The sequence below is a fragment of the Manis javanica genome, chromosome 12 (assembly GCF_040802235.1).
Source record: "Manis javanica isolate MJ-LG chromosome 12, MJ_LKY, whole genome shotgun sequence".
Classification (NCBI taxonomy): domain Eukaryota; kingdom Metazoa; phylum Chordata; class Mammalia; order Pholidota; family Manidae; genus Manis; species Manis javanica.
The window spans coordinates 71886553-71907787 of NC_133167.1; the positions used below are offsets into that span (position 1 = coordinate 71886553).

The window sequence follows — 21235 nt, forward strand, 5'->3', positions numbered from 1 at the left end:
TTGATGGGAGCAGACAGCAGGTCATGATCGCGGAGGCGATGGGAACGCTGCCATTCAGCCCCCCGAGGTCCGGAGGTGGAGCCGCCGCTGTCCGCCGGGGCGCGGTGCCTCGGACGCCCCACAGGAGGCGGGGGCAGCACAGGGGGCGCACCGGCCCCTGCCCTGCTCTGACCGCGTGGCCTCTCAGCCTCGGCCCCTCACCGGGCTTACGGGCCAGCCGCCCGGGAGCGTATAATGGGTAGCCCGGCACCATGCTACCCAGCAGCCAGGGACACTTTCAGGCTGTGGTGCGCGTGAGTGGCCCCCTTGGGGGGGCGCCACACGGCCGTGTCGGGAAGCTCCCTTTGCTAGGCAATAGCCTTAGAGCTGCCGGTACCCCTCCGGGCACCAGCTACCAAGAAGAATCCATGCGGAATCCATGAGCTTCCTTCTTCAAGGACAGGCCCTACCTTATTTTCCCTCAAAAAAATTAGATGAGGTTGTATGTGCCTTCATGAATCCTCAATGCCATAACCACCCACCTGCCCCTGGCCCTCCATACCAGAGTCCGTTCTGGAAGCTGAAACAGCACAGCCGGGGCGGCTTATGAACAGCTGATCCTCACAGTCCCAAGCGCGGCCTCCCGCCCACAGGGGCACCCTCAGGTGCGCCCACGAGCCGGAGGGGGAGGGCGGCTCTCGGGGGCTCTTCCACGAGGTCACTAATCCCACCCATGCGGGTTCCGCCCTCAGGGCAACACCTCCCAAAGTCCCCACTTCCTGAAACGATCCCCTAGGATTTCCACGTGGGCATTTGGGGGACACAAGCATTCTGCCCCTAGCCACGCCCTCCCCCCTCCACGCGTGTGATCGTGGACATGCTCACGAAACACGAAACATAGGGGGGCACATGTGGCAACAGATGCTGCTATGAAGAGGCAAGAAAAGGTAAAGAGAAGCCGACCGTGTCCCAGCACGCAGTAGCTGGAAAACAACGATGCCTGTCATCAGTCAGCGGACTCGGACCTGAGCAGAGGACGTGTGGGGTCGGGCAGACCGTGTCGGTCCTGCTGGCTGCGACAATGATGTCCTTCCGTCCCCCACGACGAGTCCCAGAGCATTCTACTGACCATGTATGCTTCGGTGTTTTTTTCAAACTGAACTGTATTTATGTTTCTAAAGGAGTTTATGGCTGACTTCCTGAGGCCCTTTCAGGATTTGGGCCTATGAAATTCCCTCATTTGAAGGAAAACTTGGAAAGCAAGTTCCAAGAGTTCTCCTTGTTTTATCATCTTTACTGATTATGATTTAATAGAGAATACAGTGCGGGCAGGTAGAGGGCATGAAGGGCTGGACAGAAACCTATAAAATTGAGTGGACCCATCTCTATTCTTTTCCATTAGATCTGTGGTCCCACTTTACACCTCTGTCTCCCATGTTGTCACCCTTTGAGTCTCTCTTTTGCCTTTCTCTTCATTATGTTCATTATTTTCTCATCCCCAGAACTAAACCCACTTATTCTCTTTCCCATAATCTGAATGTCCTGCTGAGTTTAAAGGTGTCCAGGTGGCATGCGCAGCGGGAAGGGCGTGGCAAGCCGGGTGCCTCTGTCGCCTTGCGGTAGCTGAGTTGGGGCAGTGGACTCCACCACATAGGCCTGCGATCTGAGATGCCCTGTGGAACCAGCCCAGGGCCTTTCTGGAGTGTCTGGTCAGTGGGCAGCTGGAGGTGGTGTAGAAGGAGGAAAAGGATCAAAGACTCAGCCTGAACCTGTGCCTGACTTTGGGGGCAGAGACTTTGGGGAGCAAGCAAAGGGGACTCTTACTGGCCTGCAACCTCTTCCTCAGAACAAAATAGGTTCTGTCATCTTTTGTCCAGGCTTCAAGATGCAGACCAAACTGGGTCTGATTCTTTCCCCTGAACAGTAGGGGTGAATCCCATTGCATTAGGAGACCCCAAACCTGCCTGGAGTTCCAATTCTGAAGAAGCACATTTTAAAAAATGAACAGCTACAGGGATGACAGTTAGCAATCCTGTATGGTGCACATGAACTTGCTATGGGAACAGAGCTTTAATGTCCTCACCAAAACAATGAGGTGGTAATTACGTGAGGTGATGAATGGATTGAATAACCTTCCCATGGTGAGCGCTTTGAGATATATACACATATCAGATCACCACGTTGTAAACTTACACTACAGTGTATGTCAGTGATATCTCAATAAAGCTGAGGAAAAAAATAGTTAGCCATGGGCTCTGCACACATGAGCTCAGGAATCCCCTCCTGGAGGGAAGAGGCTGCCTCCTGCATTTCCCAGGATGACTCTCCCCAGGGAGAGTTCTGGTATCCTTCCCACCTCGTTCTGCTATCCTTTCCCTCAGACTCACCATGGCCCCTTGCCTGCCCCTGTCGGGCTGTCCCATCTTCCTGAGTGTCCTGATGACTCCGACTCTCTGTGTGTGATCTGGCCTTCTCTGCCCCAGGCTCCTCCCTGGGTGTGTCCTGGGTCTCCTTAGAACCTTGGCCAAAGAAAGCTATCTGTGGCTGGAGCCCTTGGAGTGCACCCCATTTGACCAGGGGTTCACTTCTGGGAATGTCCATTTTAAAAATGAAGACACAGAGACTCAGAGAGGTAAAGTAATTTGCCTAAGGTCGCACAGCTGTTAGCTGTAGACCCAGGATTTAAAAATAGGTTCTCTGGTTCCAAAGTTTATTCTGGCCTCTGTGCCACACTACGCAGCTCATTAACTGGAGTCCCTTCCCACACATACCAAGATACTTGAAACCTGGCTCTATGTTCAATAAGAAATAAGATCCCAGTGAACACTGCCCATTGCTGTTTTTGGATTACATACAACTATAGGAGTATGTCACCTTGTCCCCCTCTATGTAAATGCCATCAAAGTCCTTCCCTAGGAAGTGGTTAAGATTAAAGAACTCGCAGTTTTTGTCAGCCAGGCTGTACCCTAATCCACATGTGGTACATTATCAACATTGGTTTCCTCATGCAAACAACTTGTGAATATTTGCTGCCAAATATAACAAACAAGAAAAATATTTTGACATTTACTTAGACTCTGAGTGTGGTCGGGAGGCCCCCAGACACACCATCCAATCCTGTAGGATTCATAACTGAGTTCACAGCCTCATGAAGACTTCGGATTAGGCTCTGGGGAGCAAGGGGCGTGTGAGGGTCATCACACTGCCTGGGAATCCCAGGCCCCAGCCAAGCAGCAGGCTTAGATTTTACACTGTTGCTTTGCACCCCCTTGTGGTCAAGAGTGAAGTGAACACTAAGCAAACCCTGGGTACTGGATGCGGGAGGCAGGCCCAATTTGGGGTGGAAATCCCCCACAGAATAGGCCTTTCCTCATAAACCTAGGTGCTTCCCCACCTTATGAAAGTGAGCTTAACTTAGAATTCTAATTCTAACAGAAACACTTGTTTCCAAATTTTAGACATTTTGGAAAATACAGAATAGTGTGAACAAGAAACTACAAAGTCACATAAGACTCTGACCCAGCAGAGACAGTCAAATTTTGGTAAAATTCTCCCAATTTTGATTCTATGCAGTTACTTATACATATACACACATAGCATTTAATATACAATATAATTAACCTATCACCTAACCATTAGTACTGTCTAGTCACCCCGTGTGTGCCACCTCTACCCAGTCCATCTGTACCTACATATGGGTGTCTGTGGTTATTACCCCATTCCTTCTACTAAACTGAAATTACCATGCGCACGCGAGCACACACACACACACACACACACACACACACACACACAATTTGGGATTGTGCTATATTAATAATTTTTTCCTCCTTTTTTTTCCCACTGACCTTTTCCTCCAGATCATCAAATATTATCAGAACACATGGCTGTGCCATAACCCAGAATATGGATGTATTATTATTTACTTAATGAATCCTCTAAATGCCGGCCCTTTCAGTTATTTTTAATTTTTTGCTACTCTACATCACTCAAGCTATTCAAGATAAATCTTTGCACAAATCTATGGTTATTTCCTTGAGATGAGTTCTTAGACGTGGGGAATGGCTCTGCCTAAACCGTTGTGAGCCATCCCTTCCTCAGGGAAGCCTGCAGTCCCCCTGGGGCACAGTTAGGTGTCCTTGCTGCTGAGTCCTGTGTTCTGCTGCCTCCTTGTAGAAGCCCCAGCCACGTGGCTTTAGAGATGCCTTCAGTGCTCAGTAACTAGGAGACCTCACCTCTTATCAGAATTTTGGAGCCCCTAAAAACAAACAAGGGTGCCCTTTTCTTTTAAAAATACGGGGAATTAAATAACACCCTGGCAACAGAATCTTAATTTTTCTTACACTCAGTATAATTGAGCTACCAAGTCTTTACAGTGGGGCTTCCATCCTCGGTTGTTTCTTTCATTTCTCAGGGCAAAACTATGTTAACCTTCTGAGATTTTTCTCTCAAAAAGGCAACATAGGCAGTTCAGCAGGTTATCTTGACTAGAACAGGTGACCTGTACTGGGAACCTGCTCCCTATGTGATCCCACCTCCCTGGGTCTTTGGACCCACAGAGCACTGACAGGCTGGGGCACTTTCTCAGACAGCAGCTCTGAGCACGGTGCCCATACACAGTAAGCGCTTAGCAAATGCCTCCAAGGGAAGGACCCTGAGGACCCTTCCCTGCTCTAAAATTCTGATGATAGAGATTTTCTAATACAAGAATGCCACATTATTAGGATTCGGACTGAGAAATTCCTTTCTCCACTTCCCAAGAGTTTAGATCCCAGTGGGGGTGGGGCAGTGAGTCCTGGCTGTCATTTCCAGGTGGCCAAGACCAGTCTTGACGTCGACGTTGAGTGTCAACCTGGATCCAGCGAAGTTGACAGGGTCCGAGGGCGAGATCCCCTCTGCAGCAGCTGTTTCCCTTGATGGTTTTTCTCATCACCTTTCCTTACCAGGTGTTGGGAGAGGGAGGCAGTCTCTGTGCATGACCCGGAACTGGTGTCAGAAAGAAAGACCTTTGGATAATAGCAGCTGAAGGAAGGAAGGTTGCCAAATTCCCCTTCAAAGTGATCTTTACAGCCTTTAATGGCCTGCTCCACCCGATCAAGGCCAGGTCTGTGTCAAAGTACAGGCTGAAGTTGTGGCTCCAATATTCATATATGTGTAAATATATATATAGCTTCTCAACTCTTAAGCCTATTAATTTTCATCTGTTATTAACTAATGAACATTTTCCATATGCCAGGTAGATTGTTAGGTGCTATGGAAACATCATTTCATTGACTATCTATTACAATTCTCTAAGGAGATTCATTTGTTTCACAGATGTAGAAACTGCAACATAGAGAAGTTGCTTGCCTAAGACCACAGAGTTCCCTGATCTGAAATACAAACCCAGCCTCTTTTAACTCCAACATTAATTTTATTCAGCTAAGTTATACTGCTTTGCTTGTTACATTGATCATATTTGGCATTCGGCAGGTATCTGTCCAAGTTCTACATTAAGAGTCCTTTGGGAGCATTTATGTTCCTTATTTCTTATTAGCCTGAAATGCATTACACATGGGAGGCAAACAATGCTATTTGCCATTGCCTAGTGATTTAAGCAGCAACCTGGTATTATGGACTGAACATCAAGGATTTTGTGGAGTTTTTTTTCTCTCCAACTTATTTTGAACATTTAAAAACTTACAGGAAAGTTCCAAGAATAATGCACTGACCACCCATACATCTTTTACCTAGATTCACCAGTTAACATTTTGTACATTTTTCATTTTTTTTTACCATTTTAGTTGTAGACACATGCTATTTCACTTCTGAACACTTCAGAGGGTATCTCCTAAAAACAAGGCGTTTCTGCCTAACAAAGATACAACCATTGCCCTCAGAAAATGTTACATTGTTGTAATATTAATATGATCTATAGTCAAATGTTCTCAATTGTCCCAGTAATGTTCCTCAATAGCTATTTTGTTTGTTTTTGATCCATGGTCCAATGTAGGATCACATTGCTTGTAATGAATGCCACATCTTTCTTTTGTCTCCTTTAATCTGGCAACAGTTCATTAAGCTTTTTTCTTACTTTTTCATGAAATTTACATTTTAGAAGAAACCAGGAGGTTGTGTTGCAGCATGTCTCAATTTTGATTCGTCCGATTGTTTCCTCGTGAGTAGAGACAAATTACACACGTTGGCCGGGCCGTTGTCTTCGCGTCCGCTCCGCGTCACGTCCGGGAGCTCTCCGGCCACGCTGTGTTGGAGTACCTAGTTGGCCGTGATCTCTCTCACGCGAAGATACTTTCTTCTTTAGTAAGTAACCTGTAGGGTGACACTTTGAAACTGTAGTGCCCAGCATCTATTGATCATTTTTGCCTGAACCAATTATTGGTGGTTCCGAAGTGGAAATTTTCAGTGCCTGAAATTTCTTCACTTACCAGTTGGTTCTCTCCTCCAGAGGCGCTTCCCTCCTCCAGCTCCTCTGCCCTTCCAATTAGAATCTACCGCTACCTGGGTGATCGGGAATAGGTCACGTCAGTTACCCCCTCAGGACCTGCGTTTTCTCATCCTTAAAATGGGATGACCTAAGGGTCAAGTTCTTGAATTTTAGTCATCAGGGATGAAATTCCGTAAGGACTTTCAAAGCATCGCCAGAGGATGAAACTGTCTGGGTGTGACGTGTCAGGCCAACTGCGCTCGGCGCTGGAGTCCCCGGTCCTCCGGCGCGCCCCTCTCTGGGCAACAGTAACTAGTAACTTCCAGGGATCTCGCGAGAGCGGGCCCCTCCAGGGACTCTTCTGCAGCCCTCTCCCGCTCAGGCCTCTCCCGCCCCAGCCACCTGCGCGCTGGGCTCTGCCGCGCACGCGCGCGCATGTAGCCAGACGGTTAGCGGACTTGGTTCGCAGCTGCTGTTCCTCTCTGCGCCCAACCCCGCGGCGCGCGACCCCGGCGCGACCCTACGGCGCAAACGCGGTTCGGGCGGGCAGGGAGGGGCGCGCAGGCGCTGCGCGGGGAGCAAGCCGCGCAGGCGCCGAATGCGTTGGTTTGAAGAAGACCTTCAGCGTTTCTCTGGCCGAGTGGGGTCAGGTCCTCTAGTCGGAGGTGAGGAGAGCTGGGGCCGTGGTCCGTGACGCCGGCGGCAGGGCCAGGGGGCCGGGGACCCGCTTCCGAGTACGGAACCTGCCTGGGTGCGGGCCCAACGGGGGGCGCGGGAGGGGGAGTGCAGCCTCCCGGGGCTCGGGCCCCGCCGCCGCTGAGGGCGGCGGGGACCTGGATTCCCTGACCGCCTCAGGTGATGAGGTTGCAGCATCGGCGGGGGGCGCCCAGCGCGCGACCTTCCCCCAGGGCTGTCTTCGGGCGTCAGGCCAGAGGGAGCTTGGTTCAGGGAAGTGGGATCCTCGGACCCCAAACCTACCCCGCCCCCAGTTTCCTCTCCGCAATTGTCCAGTATCTGGGAGCTCTTCCACCCTTACCACCCGAGGGAGGATGCTCTCTGTGCAACTTAAAGAGGCGAAACGGGAACAAAAGGGCTTTTTATTGACTGCCAAATTAGTAATTGTGTAAAGCAGTGTTCCCTAGTTCACGCCTCTTCCCCTCCCGTCTGCGTCTCATGTAACCTCGTTACACTGTGCACGTGTACAAACATTTGCATTTCGTAGAGCTAATAGAAGTATGTGATGATAAGTTTACTCTCGAGTAAGGTGAAGTCTGTATCTTCGCGATTTTTTTGCTTGATCATACCGGCAGTGCATTTGCCGTCAGAATCGGGGGCCTGATAAAGTAAGCTTGAACTTAGGCAGAACTGAGATCAGTTAATAAACTAAACCAGCTAGACACGACTTTCAGTGTCTGGCCGTTTTGAAAAACGAAGCAGAATGCTAAAAGATGGTGATTAGTCCCTGGTTGGATGTTTAAAGTGTATCTTTTTTCTTTCAGTAGATGAAAAACCAGACTGAAGGCTTAACATCTCTATTTGAATATGTACTGTCTGCTTTTCCATATTTCCCAAGTTACAGACTTCTAGCAGGATTTCAACAAATACTAGCATCCATTGTGATCATGAAGAGTAATATCAAATTGCAATTGGCAATGTATAAAAAGTCTAGAATTGACCATTTGAATGCAAAATAATTACTCTGGAAGTGAACTCTGAAACCCTGTGGCTTAGAACAAAGCTTTATGCGGTATGAGTCAGTATTTTGGAGTCTTCCATCTTTATTATACTCTCTCCTCTTAAGTTTATATATTTTTATACCATATTCTGTCCTCACACATCATGATGCCTCCTCATATTTGACAGGTTTCATTTAAGGAACAAATTTTAAATGAATTTACAATTAAGTGCACCATTAAGTGTGTGTTATGTTTCAGGTCTGATGGCATAGTCAGAAATTCATCAAACGACCAGATTAAGAGCTAGGCTAAATAAATATTAGTTTGAATATGCAGATAGTTTGGGGATAGTAATTGCAAGGGCTAGCTGGTGCTCTGGATTTTTCTGGTATAGTAATTGGGCTAATGGGGCTCCTTGAGATTGTTCTTCAATTGATTACACATGGTTTCTGAGGCCGCTGCAGGAAAAGGTTTCCCATCTTACAGAGAGGGCAAAGGGATGGTATGCTCAGTGGTGTTGTTAGAACTTCTGAGAATTTTGATGTGTGGGTCACATGGCAGTAGAAGACCTGGGTGAGTACTAAGTAGGCAAGATGAAAAGTGAAGGTTCCTCAGGTTTTTGAAAGCTTTAACTTTGGAGTGCACACCAATTTTTGGTAAGCAGATTACTGCAGGTAGAATCTACCCAAATTTGGCTAATGGGTAAGATTATATCACTTTATTTTAAACAGGGCTTTGAGAGAGGACATATTCTGGATGATATATTTCAATTAGTGTGGTAATTCCTACAAGAACTGAATTTCAGAGTGGCAAAAATGTTAACCCAGAAGATTTTTCATGCATCTAACAGTTCTTTAAAAAATTCACCTTTTCACCTTATACACCTTTTCACCTTATACACCTCTGGCTTTATAAGAGCCCAAGAAATATTTTTCCAATGTAAATTTGGCATATTTTTTTCAAGTAAAAAGTCCAGTGTACCAGAGCATGTCCTTCAGCCTGTGAGAGATTTCTTATCTTTGAAATGCAGTCAGAAAGAAGGCCTTTGTGAATCTCATGAAAAAAAAAACCCTTTTTATTCTTCAGTTTTGGAAAGCTCTTTCTAAAGGAGTAGAATGCCATTCTTAACTTTGCTTGCATTGGGGTATAAGCATTAGTGGAGCAAAGGAAGAGAACTGTTGGGATAGACACAAAAGGGTAGAACTATGCACAGGACTATCATTTAGTCCTGTGAGTAAGTATTAAATGGTTATTTTTATTCCTTTGTCCCTGTTTTTCTTCATAAGATATGTGTAACGCACCAACTTACTGTGACCTAGGAAAGGCCGCCAAGGATGTCTTCAACAAAGGATATGGTAAGCATTGCTATTGTTAATTTCCTATTTCAGTAAGGGTTAGTGTTGAATGCCTGTTCTCCGCAAGATACTGTGGTAGTAAATGAGGTTAAGTCAACGTTAATTTACTTCACAAGGTTTTAAGGGGATAACTATTAACAAGTTGCTAGAGTTCATTCTGTAGAGGTATAGTCCCTTACAAGCATTAAAAACAAATACATATACACATGCATATGCATATTTAGTATTATCTATAAGATGAAGTAATATAAATCTATAATATTTTTTTGTCTCCCCTAGGGAACAGTAAAGTTGAGGTGGGGTACATTCTCAGCCTCCAAACAATGGCAATGTTTTCATGAGAGTGAAGGCATTACTTTGACTTCTTTGGAGTAACATATATTCTTTGATTCCAAATAGACATTTCTTTTTAGATTTAAAAATTTATTCTTTAAATTTTTATTTTTTTGTACTGAACACATTTGATTTTTTTCTTACTAATTAGTGAAGTTATAAGCTTGTATTAACATAATATTTCTGTTAATTTTGGTTGTTAAAATAGTACATGTTTTTTATGTCTCATTCATTTGTTCTTTATCTTATATTTTTAAGATGTGTTCTCTTGAGGAGCTTAAAATTTATACTTGCTATTTTGTTGTATTTCCCTTGCTTGGGGAACTCTCTCCTAATGAGAATACTGTGTATTTTGCCTATACTGTGTACCATTTTCATGATTTCCAAGTTGTAAAAACTGGAGCAAATGTTGCATTTTTTACATAGCTGTGTTTTTGTGTGTGTGTCTAGGGTTTGGCATGGTTAAAATAGACGTGAAAACCAAGTCTTGTAGTGGAGTGGTGAGTACCTAATATTTTTTTAATAGATAAAGCATAATTAGCGGCACCTGATAAAAAATCACTGTTCAGTCTCCTTATGTGAACCTGCACACTTGTGGTACTGTGTTTTCTTCCCTTCAGTTTTGTCCTGCTCACATTCGGTGGGCATCCTCTCTCAGCCTCTTAAGCCCATAGAAAATCAGGTTGCATTTTTTTGGGACCTTTATGCTTGTACTAAGAGTACTCTGAGTCTTACTCTTAGAAGATATATATATATATATATATGTATGTATTTTCCACATCCATGTCATCTTTTTATTGTCATGAATCTGTATATGGCCACTAAAAACTTTACTTCATTATAATGGATTCATCCAAGTTTTACTGCCCTTTTACAAAAAAAAAATTAACTTTAGTCTCTGTCCCTTCATGATTAATTGAAACAAATGTAGAAATAAAATAGATGTAGAAGATTAGTCTTCAGTTTTTATTGATGTTCATAGACTTTTTATTTTAAGTTAAGGATATGGTAAAGAATATAGGCATATTTTCAAAGCATCATTAACCAGAGCTTTTACTCAGTAAATCTCAATAAATAGATTAACTTTACATTCATCTCATTCTCTGATTTCTCCTCATTGGCTGCAGCTTGGTTTGGTATTTACCTATTCAAACCAATGCAAATTTATTTCTGGATATAGTGATTTAATTAGAAGGGCTAGAGGCATGTGGAATTCTTATGATACTTCTTCTAATACTCCTTATCATCCTGGTTGGTCACCATCATTCTTTCCCTGGGCTTTCTAGTAAAGAAAAATACATATGTAGCTACCCTACGAGGATGGGCCTATTGTTGAATGATTCTGTTAAAATAGAAACATTATACTCATACTGAGAAGAGTTTCAGAATTTGCTCGTTAAGTTTGTGTTGCAAAAATCGTCAACTAAAATTTTATCTCCCTTTCATGCTGCTGTGGTGTGGGAATATTCTTTCAGATGGTAAGAAAAATAGCATATTTGTGTGCCTGTTTTTGTGGCTGCTTTTGGTCTCTGGTAATGATTTAGGATAAATTTCATCTATTGCTCCCAATTTCTTAGATTGTGCCTTGATATTTCTATCATATGCCATCTATTTTATTTAACAGTAACATTTTTATAATGTTTTGTTGCTTACTAGCATTTAATGTAGAGGTGTAGATGTTATATGCATGTTATAAATGTATTTTGCACCACTTGATCTAATTATGAAATTAAAGACTGAAGCGGTTGTGAGGTGATTCTAATTTTTCAACTTAGAAAAATTCTAGCCTTTGAGATTTATACCTCTGCTATTTCAGACTTTTGACAGGGCTTCAAACTAAGAAATGATGAAAACAAGAAAGAAATGTAGACTAAATACTCCTTTATTTAATTTTGTGCATAAAATTTTCCTAACACCAAAATTAAGGTTTATATTTGCTATACTTTCATGTTTATGAAAGGTAAATGTAACAAATAAAATACTGGGTAGTTGGATCTACTAAAAAAGTGATGAGCACATTAAATAATTGTGTGAACTGTAACATTTTATCATTTTCACTAAGGCCTTGCCCTCAATGTGCAGCATGATATTCTCTTGGAAAACTTTCTGTGTGGTGTTGATAAACAGATCATAGTTTCCCAGTTGTTTCATCAGCCTGAAGAGCTAGAGCTGGGAGTAGGGCACTTGGGAAGGGAAGGATTCATATTGCATGCAGTGAAGCAGAACTGGTCTGGGTGGGCAGTGTTTCATTACCGTTGGCAGTATTTCAGAAATGCACTTTTAAAACAGGGCCAATCAGAATGGGTTTTTTTTCTTGACAGTTCATAGATTGTCAGTGACAGGTGTTGGCTGTTTGCTTCCCCCTAGAAGGAGATCTATTTCTAATTGCCAATTGTCATATGACTGAAAGGACACCTAGCTGGGGAGGTTATATCTGAAGGCATTCAGAGTAACTATTTGGTAGAAAGCCCTTTAAAAGGGGGAGGGAAGGAGGGAGAAGGGAGAAAGAGGGATAACTGTAACACTGTTTTTGGTTGTGGAAAATGAGTAGGTACTTTCAAATATTCAAGTTGTTTATGCCGAAAGGTTTGCAGATAGGTTTGTGGAGAAAAGCAATGTTTTCAGAACAGTGTGAATGTACTCAATGCATAAAAAGGGAAAATTTTATGTTAAATGTATTTTGCCACAATAAAAATTTTAATGCAATAAAGTTCTGACCTTAATAATAAAGGGGGAAGGTAGTGCTTCCTAGTTTTTGGGGATTTTTAAGGACTTTAAAATTAACTAATTGTTTGAAAGGCAAGAAGAGAATAGATAATCTTTCTCAGGTTATAAAAGTAAAATGTTTATATTCAATTTTTCTGTCTTTATAGTGAACGCACATTTATTTTTCATAAAGAATTTTCTCTTTTAAAGGAGAGAATTTAAGATTCCCATTTAGTCAGAGTATGTGAAACAAGAAATATCAATAAGACAGGTCAAGTAATGGGAAGATCTAAACTGGTTAAAATATTTAGGGTTGAGAAAGAAAGAGAGAAGCAGGAAATAAGCTGTTGTGGAGTACGACTGTGGTAAGGGAAATCAGTCTGGTTCCTGATGCATTGAATACTGCTTTCTGAAATGAACACTTTCTGTTTGAGTTGATTTTAAGGTAAGTATTTTTTCTTGCTTATAAGGAATTTTCTACTTCCGGTCATGCCTACACTGATACAGGGAAAGCATCAGGCAACCTAGAGACCAAATATAAGGTCTGTAACTATGGACTTACCTTCACCCAAAAATGGAACACAGACAATACTCTTGGAACAGAAATCTCTTGGGAGAATAAGGTAAGAGAAAGCATTAGAAGTTCTTTGTAGGTTAAATGTGTCTTGGAGATAAATGTATCTTGGAGATAAAATGATTGAATAAACCGCAAATATAATCTGAATGAGATCTCCTAACCTATCTAGTAGGTATATTTTTTCTCTGCATATGGGCAACTTTGGTATGGCTTATGTCTCTAGAAAGTAAGGCTTTGTTTGAGAGTCCATAATTATCCCATTACATCTTTATTCTGGCCAGCTCTACTTACTCTGTTACATAGCTGAGCCTCTTCTGGGTAGACCAAACTATTTGCAGTGATTTAGTTAAATTTTGTTTAGTTATCATTGCAAAATTGGTTCCACAGAAAATTGTTTTAAAATCTATAATTTTTTCAAAGAGAAAAATCTACCAGCAGATATTTGTCAAGTGCCACCTAAGTACAGGGCACTGTTTTTTGAGAGAGGTCTCTATGCACATTGCCACATATAGATGATAGATGTATATGTCTAGCTGAGCAGATTACATAGGTTGGCTTGTTAAGTGTCAGGTTATCTCATTACAGTAATTTCAAGAGAGTCTGAAGATTATTTCATTGTATTGGCATTTTGTTGTTTTTCTACCATAGTTTTATGTCAGCTGTAATAGCATTTCGCACATGCAGTTTAACCTGTTTTTTGATGAGAATCATTATGAAGCCTTTGAGTGAAGGTCTGAGAGAGATAAGGGGACAGGGAAGGATGAAGAGGTAATTTATTAGGTAATTTAATGTTCGGCTTTGTTAGGACATTAGAGAAAACTTTAGAATTGATTTCTTGAGTCAAAAAAGGAATTGAAAATTACTAATTGTTACTTTTAAATCTTTATTTTCCAGTTGGCTGAAGGGTTGAAACTGACTCTTGATACCATATTTGTACCGAACACAGGGTAATTATCCAAACCCCACTTTATGGAATGTTTTTGCAGTCTCTAGAGATAGAGGAGTTTAGAATGGGGTGTTGCAAGGGAAAGTTCTGATGCAGGAGTTGCTTAGGAGGTTGCTGATAGCAACACCAAAGACCTGTGTGTGCGAGAAAAAGAAGGGAAGGCTCCCTGAGGCAGATACAGTGTTGATTTGAAAGTTGGACAGATGAACAAAGATAGAAGTTTTGTCCAAAGAGGCACATAGTAGAAAAGTTTAGGAGCTAGAAGGATTGGAGACTATTTCTTAAGCTATTCTAAAGGTTCGTGGATGTGGTATTTTGCTGAGAAGGTAATTTCTTAAGAAAACTGTTAATCTCCTGACTGTAGAACCAGCCAGAAGCTATAACCTACTACTGACTTGCCTTCATGACCTTTATAAATCCCCCAACCTCTCTGCCTCAGTTTCTTCATCTGAAAAATGGGTATTGTGTTGCTTCCTATCTGCCTAACCTGGGCCTGTGCTACTCTAAAGGCCAAGGTTCTAAACTAAGGCAAAGTGGCACCTCTTGTCAGCAGGAACGGCAGGTAGACACCTCCTTCCATGTACTTAGGTTGTCTTTTGGACAGATATTCTCAGAAGAGGCCTGACTGGGGAATAGGGCAAGTATTATTAAGAACTAACTTAACGTTTTCAATATTGTCTTTCAAAAATACACATTTCTCTTCCATCCATCTAACAGTTGTTTGGGGAGAAAACACTGACCTTAAGAAAAAGAGATATGCTTACTAAAGGGCAGTACCCTTAAAAAAAAGTACACAGACTACATAGTAGGTCAATAAATTAGAAGTGAAGTGTGTTGAGTGTTACCTTCTGTGCATTTGGAAACATTTAAAGAGATTTGGTGTCTTGTATGTCTGCATACATACACGTCTAAATAATAAATTTGGTACTGAAATACCTATTTCTTTTTATACTTTTGTTCATACCTTCATGAAATTAATTATGACATAGCCTATCATGTGAACTTAAAGTGAGGAATAGGTAAAATATGGTATAATCCTAACAAGATACATTTGTAGAGCTAAGTCGTTGAAAACATTTTTACTGTATGTATGCCATCTACTAAAATAATACTTGCCTTGGTGGGTGGGGACATCTTACTCTAAAGATTTTTCAGAAAGTAGTAGAAACTCATGTTTTCATTGTGTTATTTTTTTACAGAAAGAAGAGTGGGAAATTAAAGGCTTCCTATAAGCGAGAGTGTTTCAGTCTTGGCAGTAATGTTGATATAGATTTTTCTGGACCAACCATCTATGGTTGGGCTGTGTTAGCTTTTGAAGGCTGGCTTGCTGGCTATCAGATGAGTTTTGACACAGCCAAATCCAGACTGTCTCAGAATAATTTTGCCCTGGGTTACAAGGCTGTAGACTTCCAGCTGCACACTCACGTGTGAGTATGTATAATTCATTCTTCCTTTGGTGCCAGTGCAGTCACTCAGGAAGATGGCAGCTAGCGTACTGAGAAGGTTAGAGGGTTGGATGGTGTTGGCATTTAATATGTCCAACCTCACTGTACTGTTTTCACAGTCATGTCAGCAAAACACTGCCAGAGGGTGGTGCACTTGGTGCACCGTGCTATGCTTCTGGTTGTTCCTGGCCTTGTGGCCTGGGGCCCAAGCTTAGCAGCTCTAGGACACCCGCAGGGCACAGGTCTCCTCCTGCTCTAAGGGATCCTTTGGAGAGGTTCCTGCTTTCTCTGGTGCCTTACTCAGCTTGGCGATATCAGGAAGCAGGTTTGTGTGGATCTGGGAAAAAATCCACCAAATTGATCTGGGCATCCCCAGCAATTCTCTGGAGGTCCTCAGATACCCTTTGTTAGAACCCAGCCACCTCTGTTGCATTCAAAAATAGCACAAGTGCTCAAAGTAAACCTGATAGATTTGAATCTTTAAATTGTTTTATGTCTTGGCCAACTAGGCACTAATACTGTACCAGGAAGAAAAAGCAAAGGGTGAGCTGTGTGTTTTTTATTGCTGTCCACCAGATGTTCTAATTCACTTAGGATAAGTAAAATAAAGCCAAGCGGTGGTATGTATAGACAGTGGCTTTAAAATTGATGAAACAACATTATCAAGAAAACCATGAAACTCAGGGACTACTGGGATGCTTTGGAGCAATAATTTAGGTATGTTTCTGGAGCAGCACACCCTAAGTATTGTAGGGAGGGTGCTGTCTGACCCTAGGACTGTGTTCCAAATAAAACCCAGAATTGGCTTTATTTTTGCACTTGTGCTGCAATATATATGTTAATTTTTTGTGTGTGTACAGAATCTATTGAGCTCAACTTTAAGTTTCTAAATTCTGTGAACATCTTAAAGAGACCTTTAGATTGGCTGGTGTCTGCCTATATGCATAACTGGATTGTCTCTAAGACATTTACATCCTGTGAAGAAGCCAAGTAAATGAATCTTATTTAGGTGGTTATTAATCACATAACTAGATTTAGTTGCTTATTTGTTAGTCATGTATGCTAGAAGTTTGCTGAAATCTATAGATGAAAAATGAGATCCTTGTTTAGATAGTCTTAGAATTTGTTTCCATGTTATAACAATGGGACAAACTGGATACTTACCACTTACACCATGGACGCAGGAACGACGGCACTGAATTTGGAGGGTCTATCTACCAGAAGGTTAATGAGAAGATAGAAACGTCAATAAACCTTGCTTGGACAGCTGGCAGTAACAACACCCGTTTTGGCATCGCTGCTAAATACAAGCTGGATTGTAGAACTTCTCTGTCTGTAAGGCTGGGCTACCAGATCAGATGTGCTCTTGGGCTTTCTGAGTTGTGAATTGATATTGTGATATGGTTGTAGTTGGCATGGTACTACCTTTAATGAGCGAGTCAGTGTGTAGGGAACAGAGTATTTTACCTGAAGTCAGGATATGTGGGTTCTCGTCCTAGTTCCTCCCATATTTGGCTGTTGTCTGACCTTCTCAAGTCAGTTTCTCTTTTTGGCCTCAAAATGTTCTTATCTGTAAAGTCATCGGATTTGATTACTCTTCCTGTTAGTAATTCTTACTAATAGTAACACTGATTGAGCACTTAAATTTCAGGCGCTGCGCCAGGCACTCTCATTTAAGCCATACAACCAGTCCGTGGGGCGAGCCATGCCCTCGCCTCCTTTACAGACGGGAGGCCAGGTGGCTCGCCGAGGGCCACACCATAGTGCTCAGCTCATGGTGTTCTCAGAATTTTGCTTGAGGCCTTCAGCCACACTGCCTCAAAGTCTCTACTATCCCTGCTAGTCCTATTAACTTGAAAAGATGTGTCTTTTTGTTACTTACATGTTCAGTTTCAGTAGTTCTGGATTGGCCTTAAGGTGCTTTAGCTTTGGACATGTGATGCATGAAATGCTGATTGTACTGGACTTACATATCATGAAATTGACTGCCTTCTAACTGTTTCTATTGCGTCTCCTAATCTTAGGCTAAAGTAAATAATGCCAGCCTGATCGGACTGGGTTACACTCAGACCCTTCGACCAGGTAAGTAAGAGTTAATAATAATGGGGCCAGGTAGAAGGTGATAGAGGAATAATGAGAATGACCTGTAAAACAGCCTGCAGTCACTGTAGGTAGATTCAGACCATTTCAGAATGTTTGGTTGTTTGAAGTAAAACATATCAAGCACTTGTGCTTAACTATGTACTCCTAGGTATGCTGTGGTTGCTCTGGCTCACCGGTTCGGCTGATTGCTCATGACATTTAGCCCTGACAGAGTTCAGTAGGCTTCCCTCCTTACAGGGCAGGTGGCGGTAGGTGACCCTGTCACCTCAGCCGTGGCTGTGATCTCGTAGCCCCTGGGCCCCACTGTTCGTCATGCCATGGGGTCCGTCACTCTGTCTAGGAAGTGTGGCTCTTACTGGTGCTACAAGTGATGTGGTGTGTTCTTCTTCCTAGGCGTCAAACTGACCCTGTCGGCTTTAATCGATGGAAAGAACTTCAATGCAGGAGGTCACAAGGTTGGCTTGGGCTTTGAATTAGAAGCTTAATGTGGTTCTGAGGAAAGCAGATTTGTCCCTGGAGGTGAAGAGAAATGAACCCACTATGTTTTGGCCTTAAAATTCTGTGAAATTTCAAAAGTGTGAACTTTTTATTCTTCCAAAGAATTGTAATCTTCCTCACACTGAAGTCTAGAGATCACAGGTCCATCCTAAGGGAGGTGCTTGAAGGCATGCCTGGAAGTTGTCATGTTTGTGCCACATTTCAGTTGAATTCCGCAGTGTTATTTTAATGTGTTCCTCAGTGACAACGTAGTGTCACATTACAAAGGAAACCACCGATCCTCCTGTTTGTACATCACACCCTGCATGTCCCACACCACTTTTTCCTGACCTTTTAATAATTGGTCTCTGTGCTGTAGTGGAATCTTTGGTTTTCATCAGCGTAAAATCAAATAAACCTGTCACATTTAGAACATAATTCCTCTTCTGATTTGTTGGTTGTGGTTTTCTTACATCTGCTATGGTTCTGATTCTGTTCTGAACAACAGCCTCTTTGGTGGGGCTTGTGCCTGGATATCTGCTCCTGTCCCCTCACTTGTGTTTGCCTCAGCCCGAGGGCTGTTCTGCAGGCAGGCGAGTGGACAGTGCCCCCCGTCCCGTGCAGTCCTGTGCACTGTGGTGGTGGTGGTGGTGCACAGCAGCTGGAGAGCAGGGGGCACCGCAGGCGGCGGGAGGCCGGAGCGCCACTGCGTGTGGGACTCCTCCCACCCTCAGGAAAGTATTTCTGATTCCTAGAGCTGGAAAAATGGTAACCACAGACTGGAAATAAAGTTTGGAAAAGGAAGTGAGTAAACAGTCGTATCTTCAGGGCTTGCTGGTAAATCATCTTTCTAAGAGCACCTGAAAATCTTTTGTTCACACAATATATGCTGATTGCAACAAATTCAGTTTTGACATAAATGTGAAAATTCCCATTCTTCCCTTCAACCCTGTTTCTTCTACTGACAGTTGCCCATAATTTTCAGTGTCTTTATAGAGATTACATGAAAACATAATTATGTTTTATATAATGTTAAAATGTACTTCTTGTTTTGCCATACACTAAAGATGTCAGAGACCTCTTTATGTTCAGTTAGATCTGCCTCATATTTTTTATTATACTTTAGTATAAGTGTGACATTAACTCTTCCACTTGTTTGCTTATATTCAGTTTTTTGTTCTTTGAACAGTGCTGTATTGAATATCTTTGTCCACTTCGTGAGTATTTCCACAGCCACACTGCCCAGTAGAATCTTCTGTGATGATGAAATGACTCATGTCATATGGTAGCCACTAGCCTCACCTGCCTGTTGAGCTCTTGAAATGTAACTGGGTCAGTGGAAGAACTCAACCTGTAACTCTGTTTTAATTAAATAGCTCCATGTGGCTGGTGGCCGTGTTTCTTAGTGCGGTTCCACAGGATAGGTCTCCGGAGGTGACATGGTGAAGTCAGGGCCGGGAGGCGCGCTGACAGTCCTAGTGCAGGTGGCATACGTCGTACAGATGCTGGTACAGGCTGTAGCCCTGTAGTAGTTACACCAGTTGGTGTTTCTACCGGTGGTGGGTAGGAGTGCCCATCGCCCCACATGACTCTAGAGCTGAACAATGGTGTGGTGGTTTAATTTGTGTTTCCCTAATGGCCAGAGAGATGGAGCTGTTTTCATGTTTACTGATGATTTATAATTCTCTGGTTTGCCTGTTCAGATTCCTTGCTCAGTTTCCAAATGTATCATCTTAAAAATACAAACTAGCCATTATTGCTTTTTGAAAAATTTCAGCACTAACAAGGTATTTCCCCTACTACCACCAAAGAGTATTTTTACTAGAACCCAGATTCCAACCACCACTTGTTAGGTCAGGGAATACCTGATAGCCACCACATGAGGGGCTTTTATTTTCTCATCTTTGTGGGTTAAGCCACCATTATAGGAGATAAGGCATAGCAGGAAAGGAGAGGAGGGATGAGTAACTTTGTTTGGTGCATTGACAGCGGCCTGTGTTGACTGGAAGAACGTTACAGCATGAGTGTGGATGGGATGTGGGGCGGGCTGAGCACTGCTGTGTGGATAAGTGAGGCATGGATAAGTGTGAACTGCCGTGTGTCAGAGTAGTGGTGCTGTGGGCACTTCTCCAGCCTGGTGTGAAGGGTGGGGGCTGGACAAGATGGGGTGGGGGCCTGAGGAGATACAGGGAAACACTGACAAGATGCACGCCTCAGTGAGTCCCCAGTGGTTGATCTGATGAGGATAGCTGAAGAGGATTGCTAGAGGTCTCTGGGGTTTCCCTTTCTTGTCCTGTCCCTTTAAGTTTGTTATTGCAGAGCTAAAGAGCCCAATTTTGTACTGATACAGTAATCCAGATACAAGCATAGGCAGCTTAAATTCAGCCTTTATTCCATAGTTTTATTGAATCATACAGCTGGCAAGGCTGTATCAAGTACCCTCATCATTGGGGGGTGTCATTAAGTCATAGTAGAAAGCACATTTCTTGAGCTTATGTGCTAGCTGTTGTCCTCATCTCCTTGTATGACAGCCTATTTAATCCTCATAACCAGGAAAGCAAGCCCTGAAGGGCACCCGAGGCAGCCTTCTTGCAGTGGCAGTTCTTCATGGCTCTGTCCCCTCCCCAGAAAAGGCACCCGCACGCCAGTTACTGCCCCTTCCGCCCTCTCTCTCCTCCTCTTCCCTGGTTCCCCCCTCCCCGCCTCTCCAGTTGCCTTATAACTCTTGCGGCCGCTCACTTGCTTTTATTTAATTTTTAGAATTGACTTATTCAGGACACTGCTAGGATCCTCAGCCTTGCCTTTTGAGTCTTAATCTCAAAATTAATGATTCTGGCCTTCTTCACAGTCTGTGACCTTTTGCAGCTGGGAGCAGAGAACGGATATTCCAGTGTATATGGATTTCATGTCAGTGGACTGTGGTGCAGGTAGAGGAAAACTTAACTGTCCAAACATGCATCCGTAGGGGAATGTTTAAATCAGTGATTAAATGGAGTATTATTCAACCACAATCATGTTTTTCAAGAATGAAAACGATTAAGGATTGATCAGAATATATTAAACAGAAAAAGCAAAGTAAAAAATGAATCACAATTTAATTTTTCTAAAAGTATATGCAACTATGCTGATGGACAGTGACTGTAATGGGGTATGTGGGGGGGACTTGGTGATGGGGGGAGTCTACTAAACAATGTTCCTCATGTAACTGTAGATT

At 42.9% G+C, this 21235-nt stretch overlaps 1 protein-coding gene and 1 long non-coding RNA gene across 4 annotated transcripts; one reads left to right on the top strand and one right to left on the bottom strand.

Annotated features, from left to right (window-relative positions):
• Positions 1 to 5372: 5372 nt before the first annotated feature.
• Positions 5373 to 6764, bottom strand: LOC108399801 (uncharacterized). Its single transcript, XR_001853742.3, has 2 exons — positions 6405 to 6764; positions 5373 to 6288 (listed from the first exon to the last, which is right to left on the bottom strand). It is a non-coding gene; the product is annotated as an uncharacterized lncRNA (long non-coding RNA).
• A 147-nt stretch (positions 6765 to 6911) lies between these two features.
• Positions 6912 to 18459, top strand: VDAC3 (voltage dependent anion channel 3). Of its 3 annotated transcripts, none has more exons than XM_073218844.1 (9): positions 6912 to 7068; positions 9366 to 9434; positions 10218 to 10267; positions 12944 to 13096; positions 13945 to 13997; positions 15196 to 15423; positions 16626 to 16776; positions 17466 to 17527; positions 17938 to 18459. In XM_073218844.1, exons 1-9 carry the CDS (start codon positions 7002 to 7004, stop codon positions 18014 to 18016), a joined length of 912 nt encoding a protein of 303 aa, XP_073074945.1. In that variant the 5' UTR covers positions 6912 to 7001; the 3' UTR covers positions 18017 to 18459. The 3 variants fall into 3 exon arrangements, with proteins under 3 accessions (XP_073074945.1, XP_017520281.1, XP_036855003.1); XM_017664792.3 differs by having other exon boundaries at positions 6913 to 7068; positions 17466 to 17523; XM_036999108.2 differs by having other exon boundaries at positions 7022 to 7137; positions 17466 to 17523.
• The last annotated feature ends 2776 nt before the right edge of the window (positions 18460 to 21235 follow it).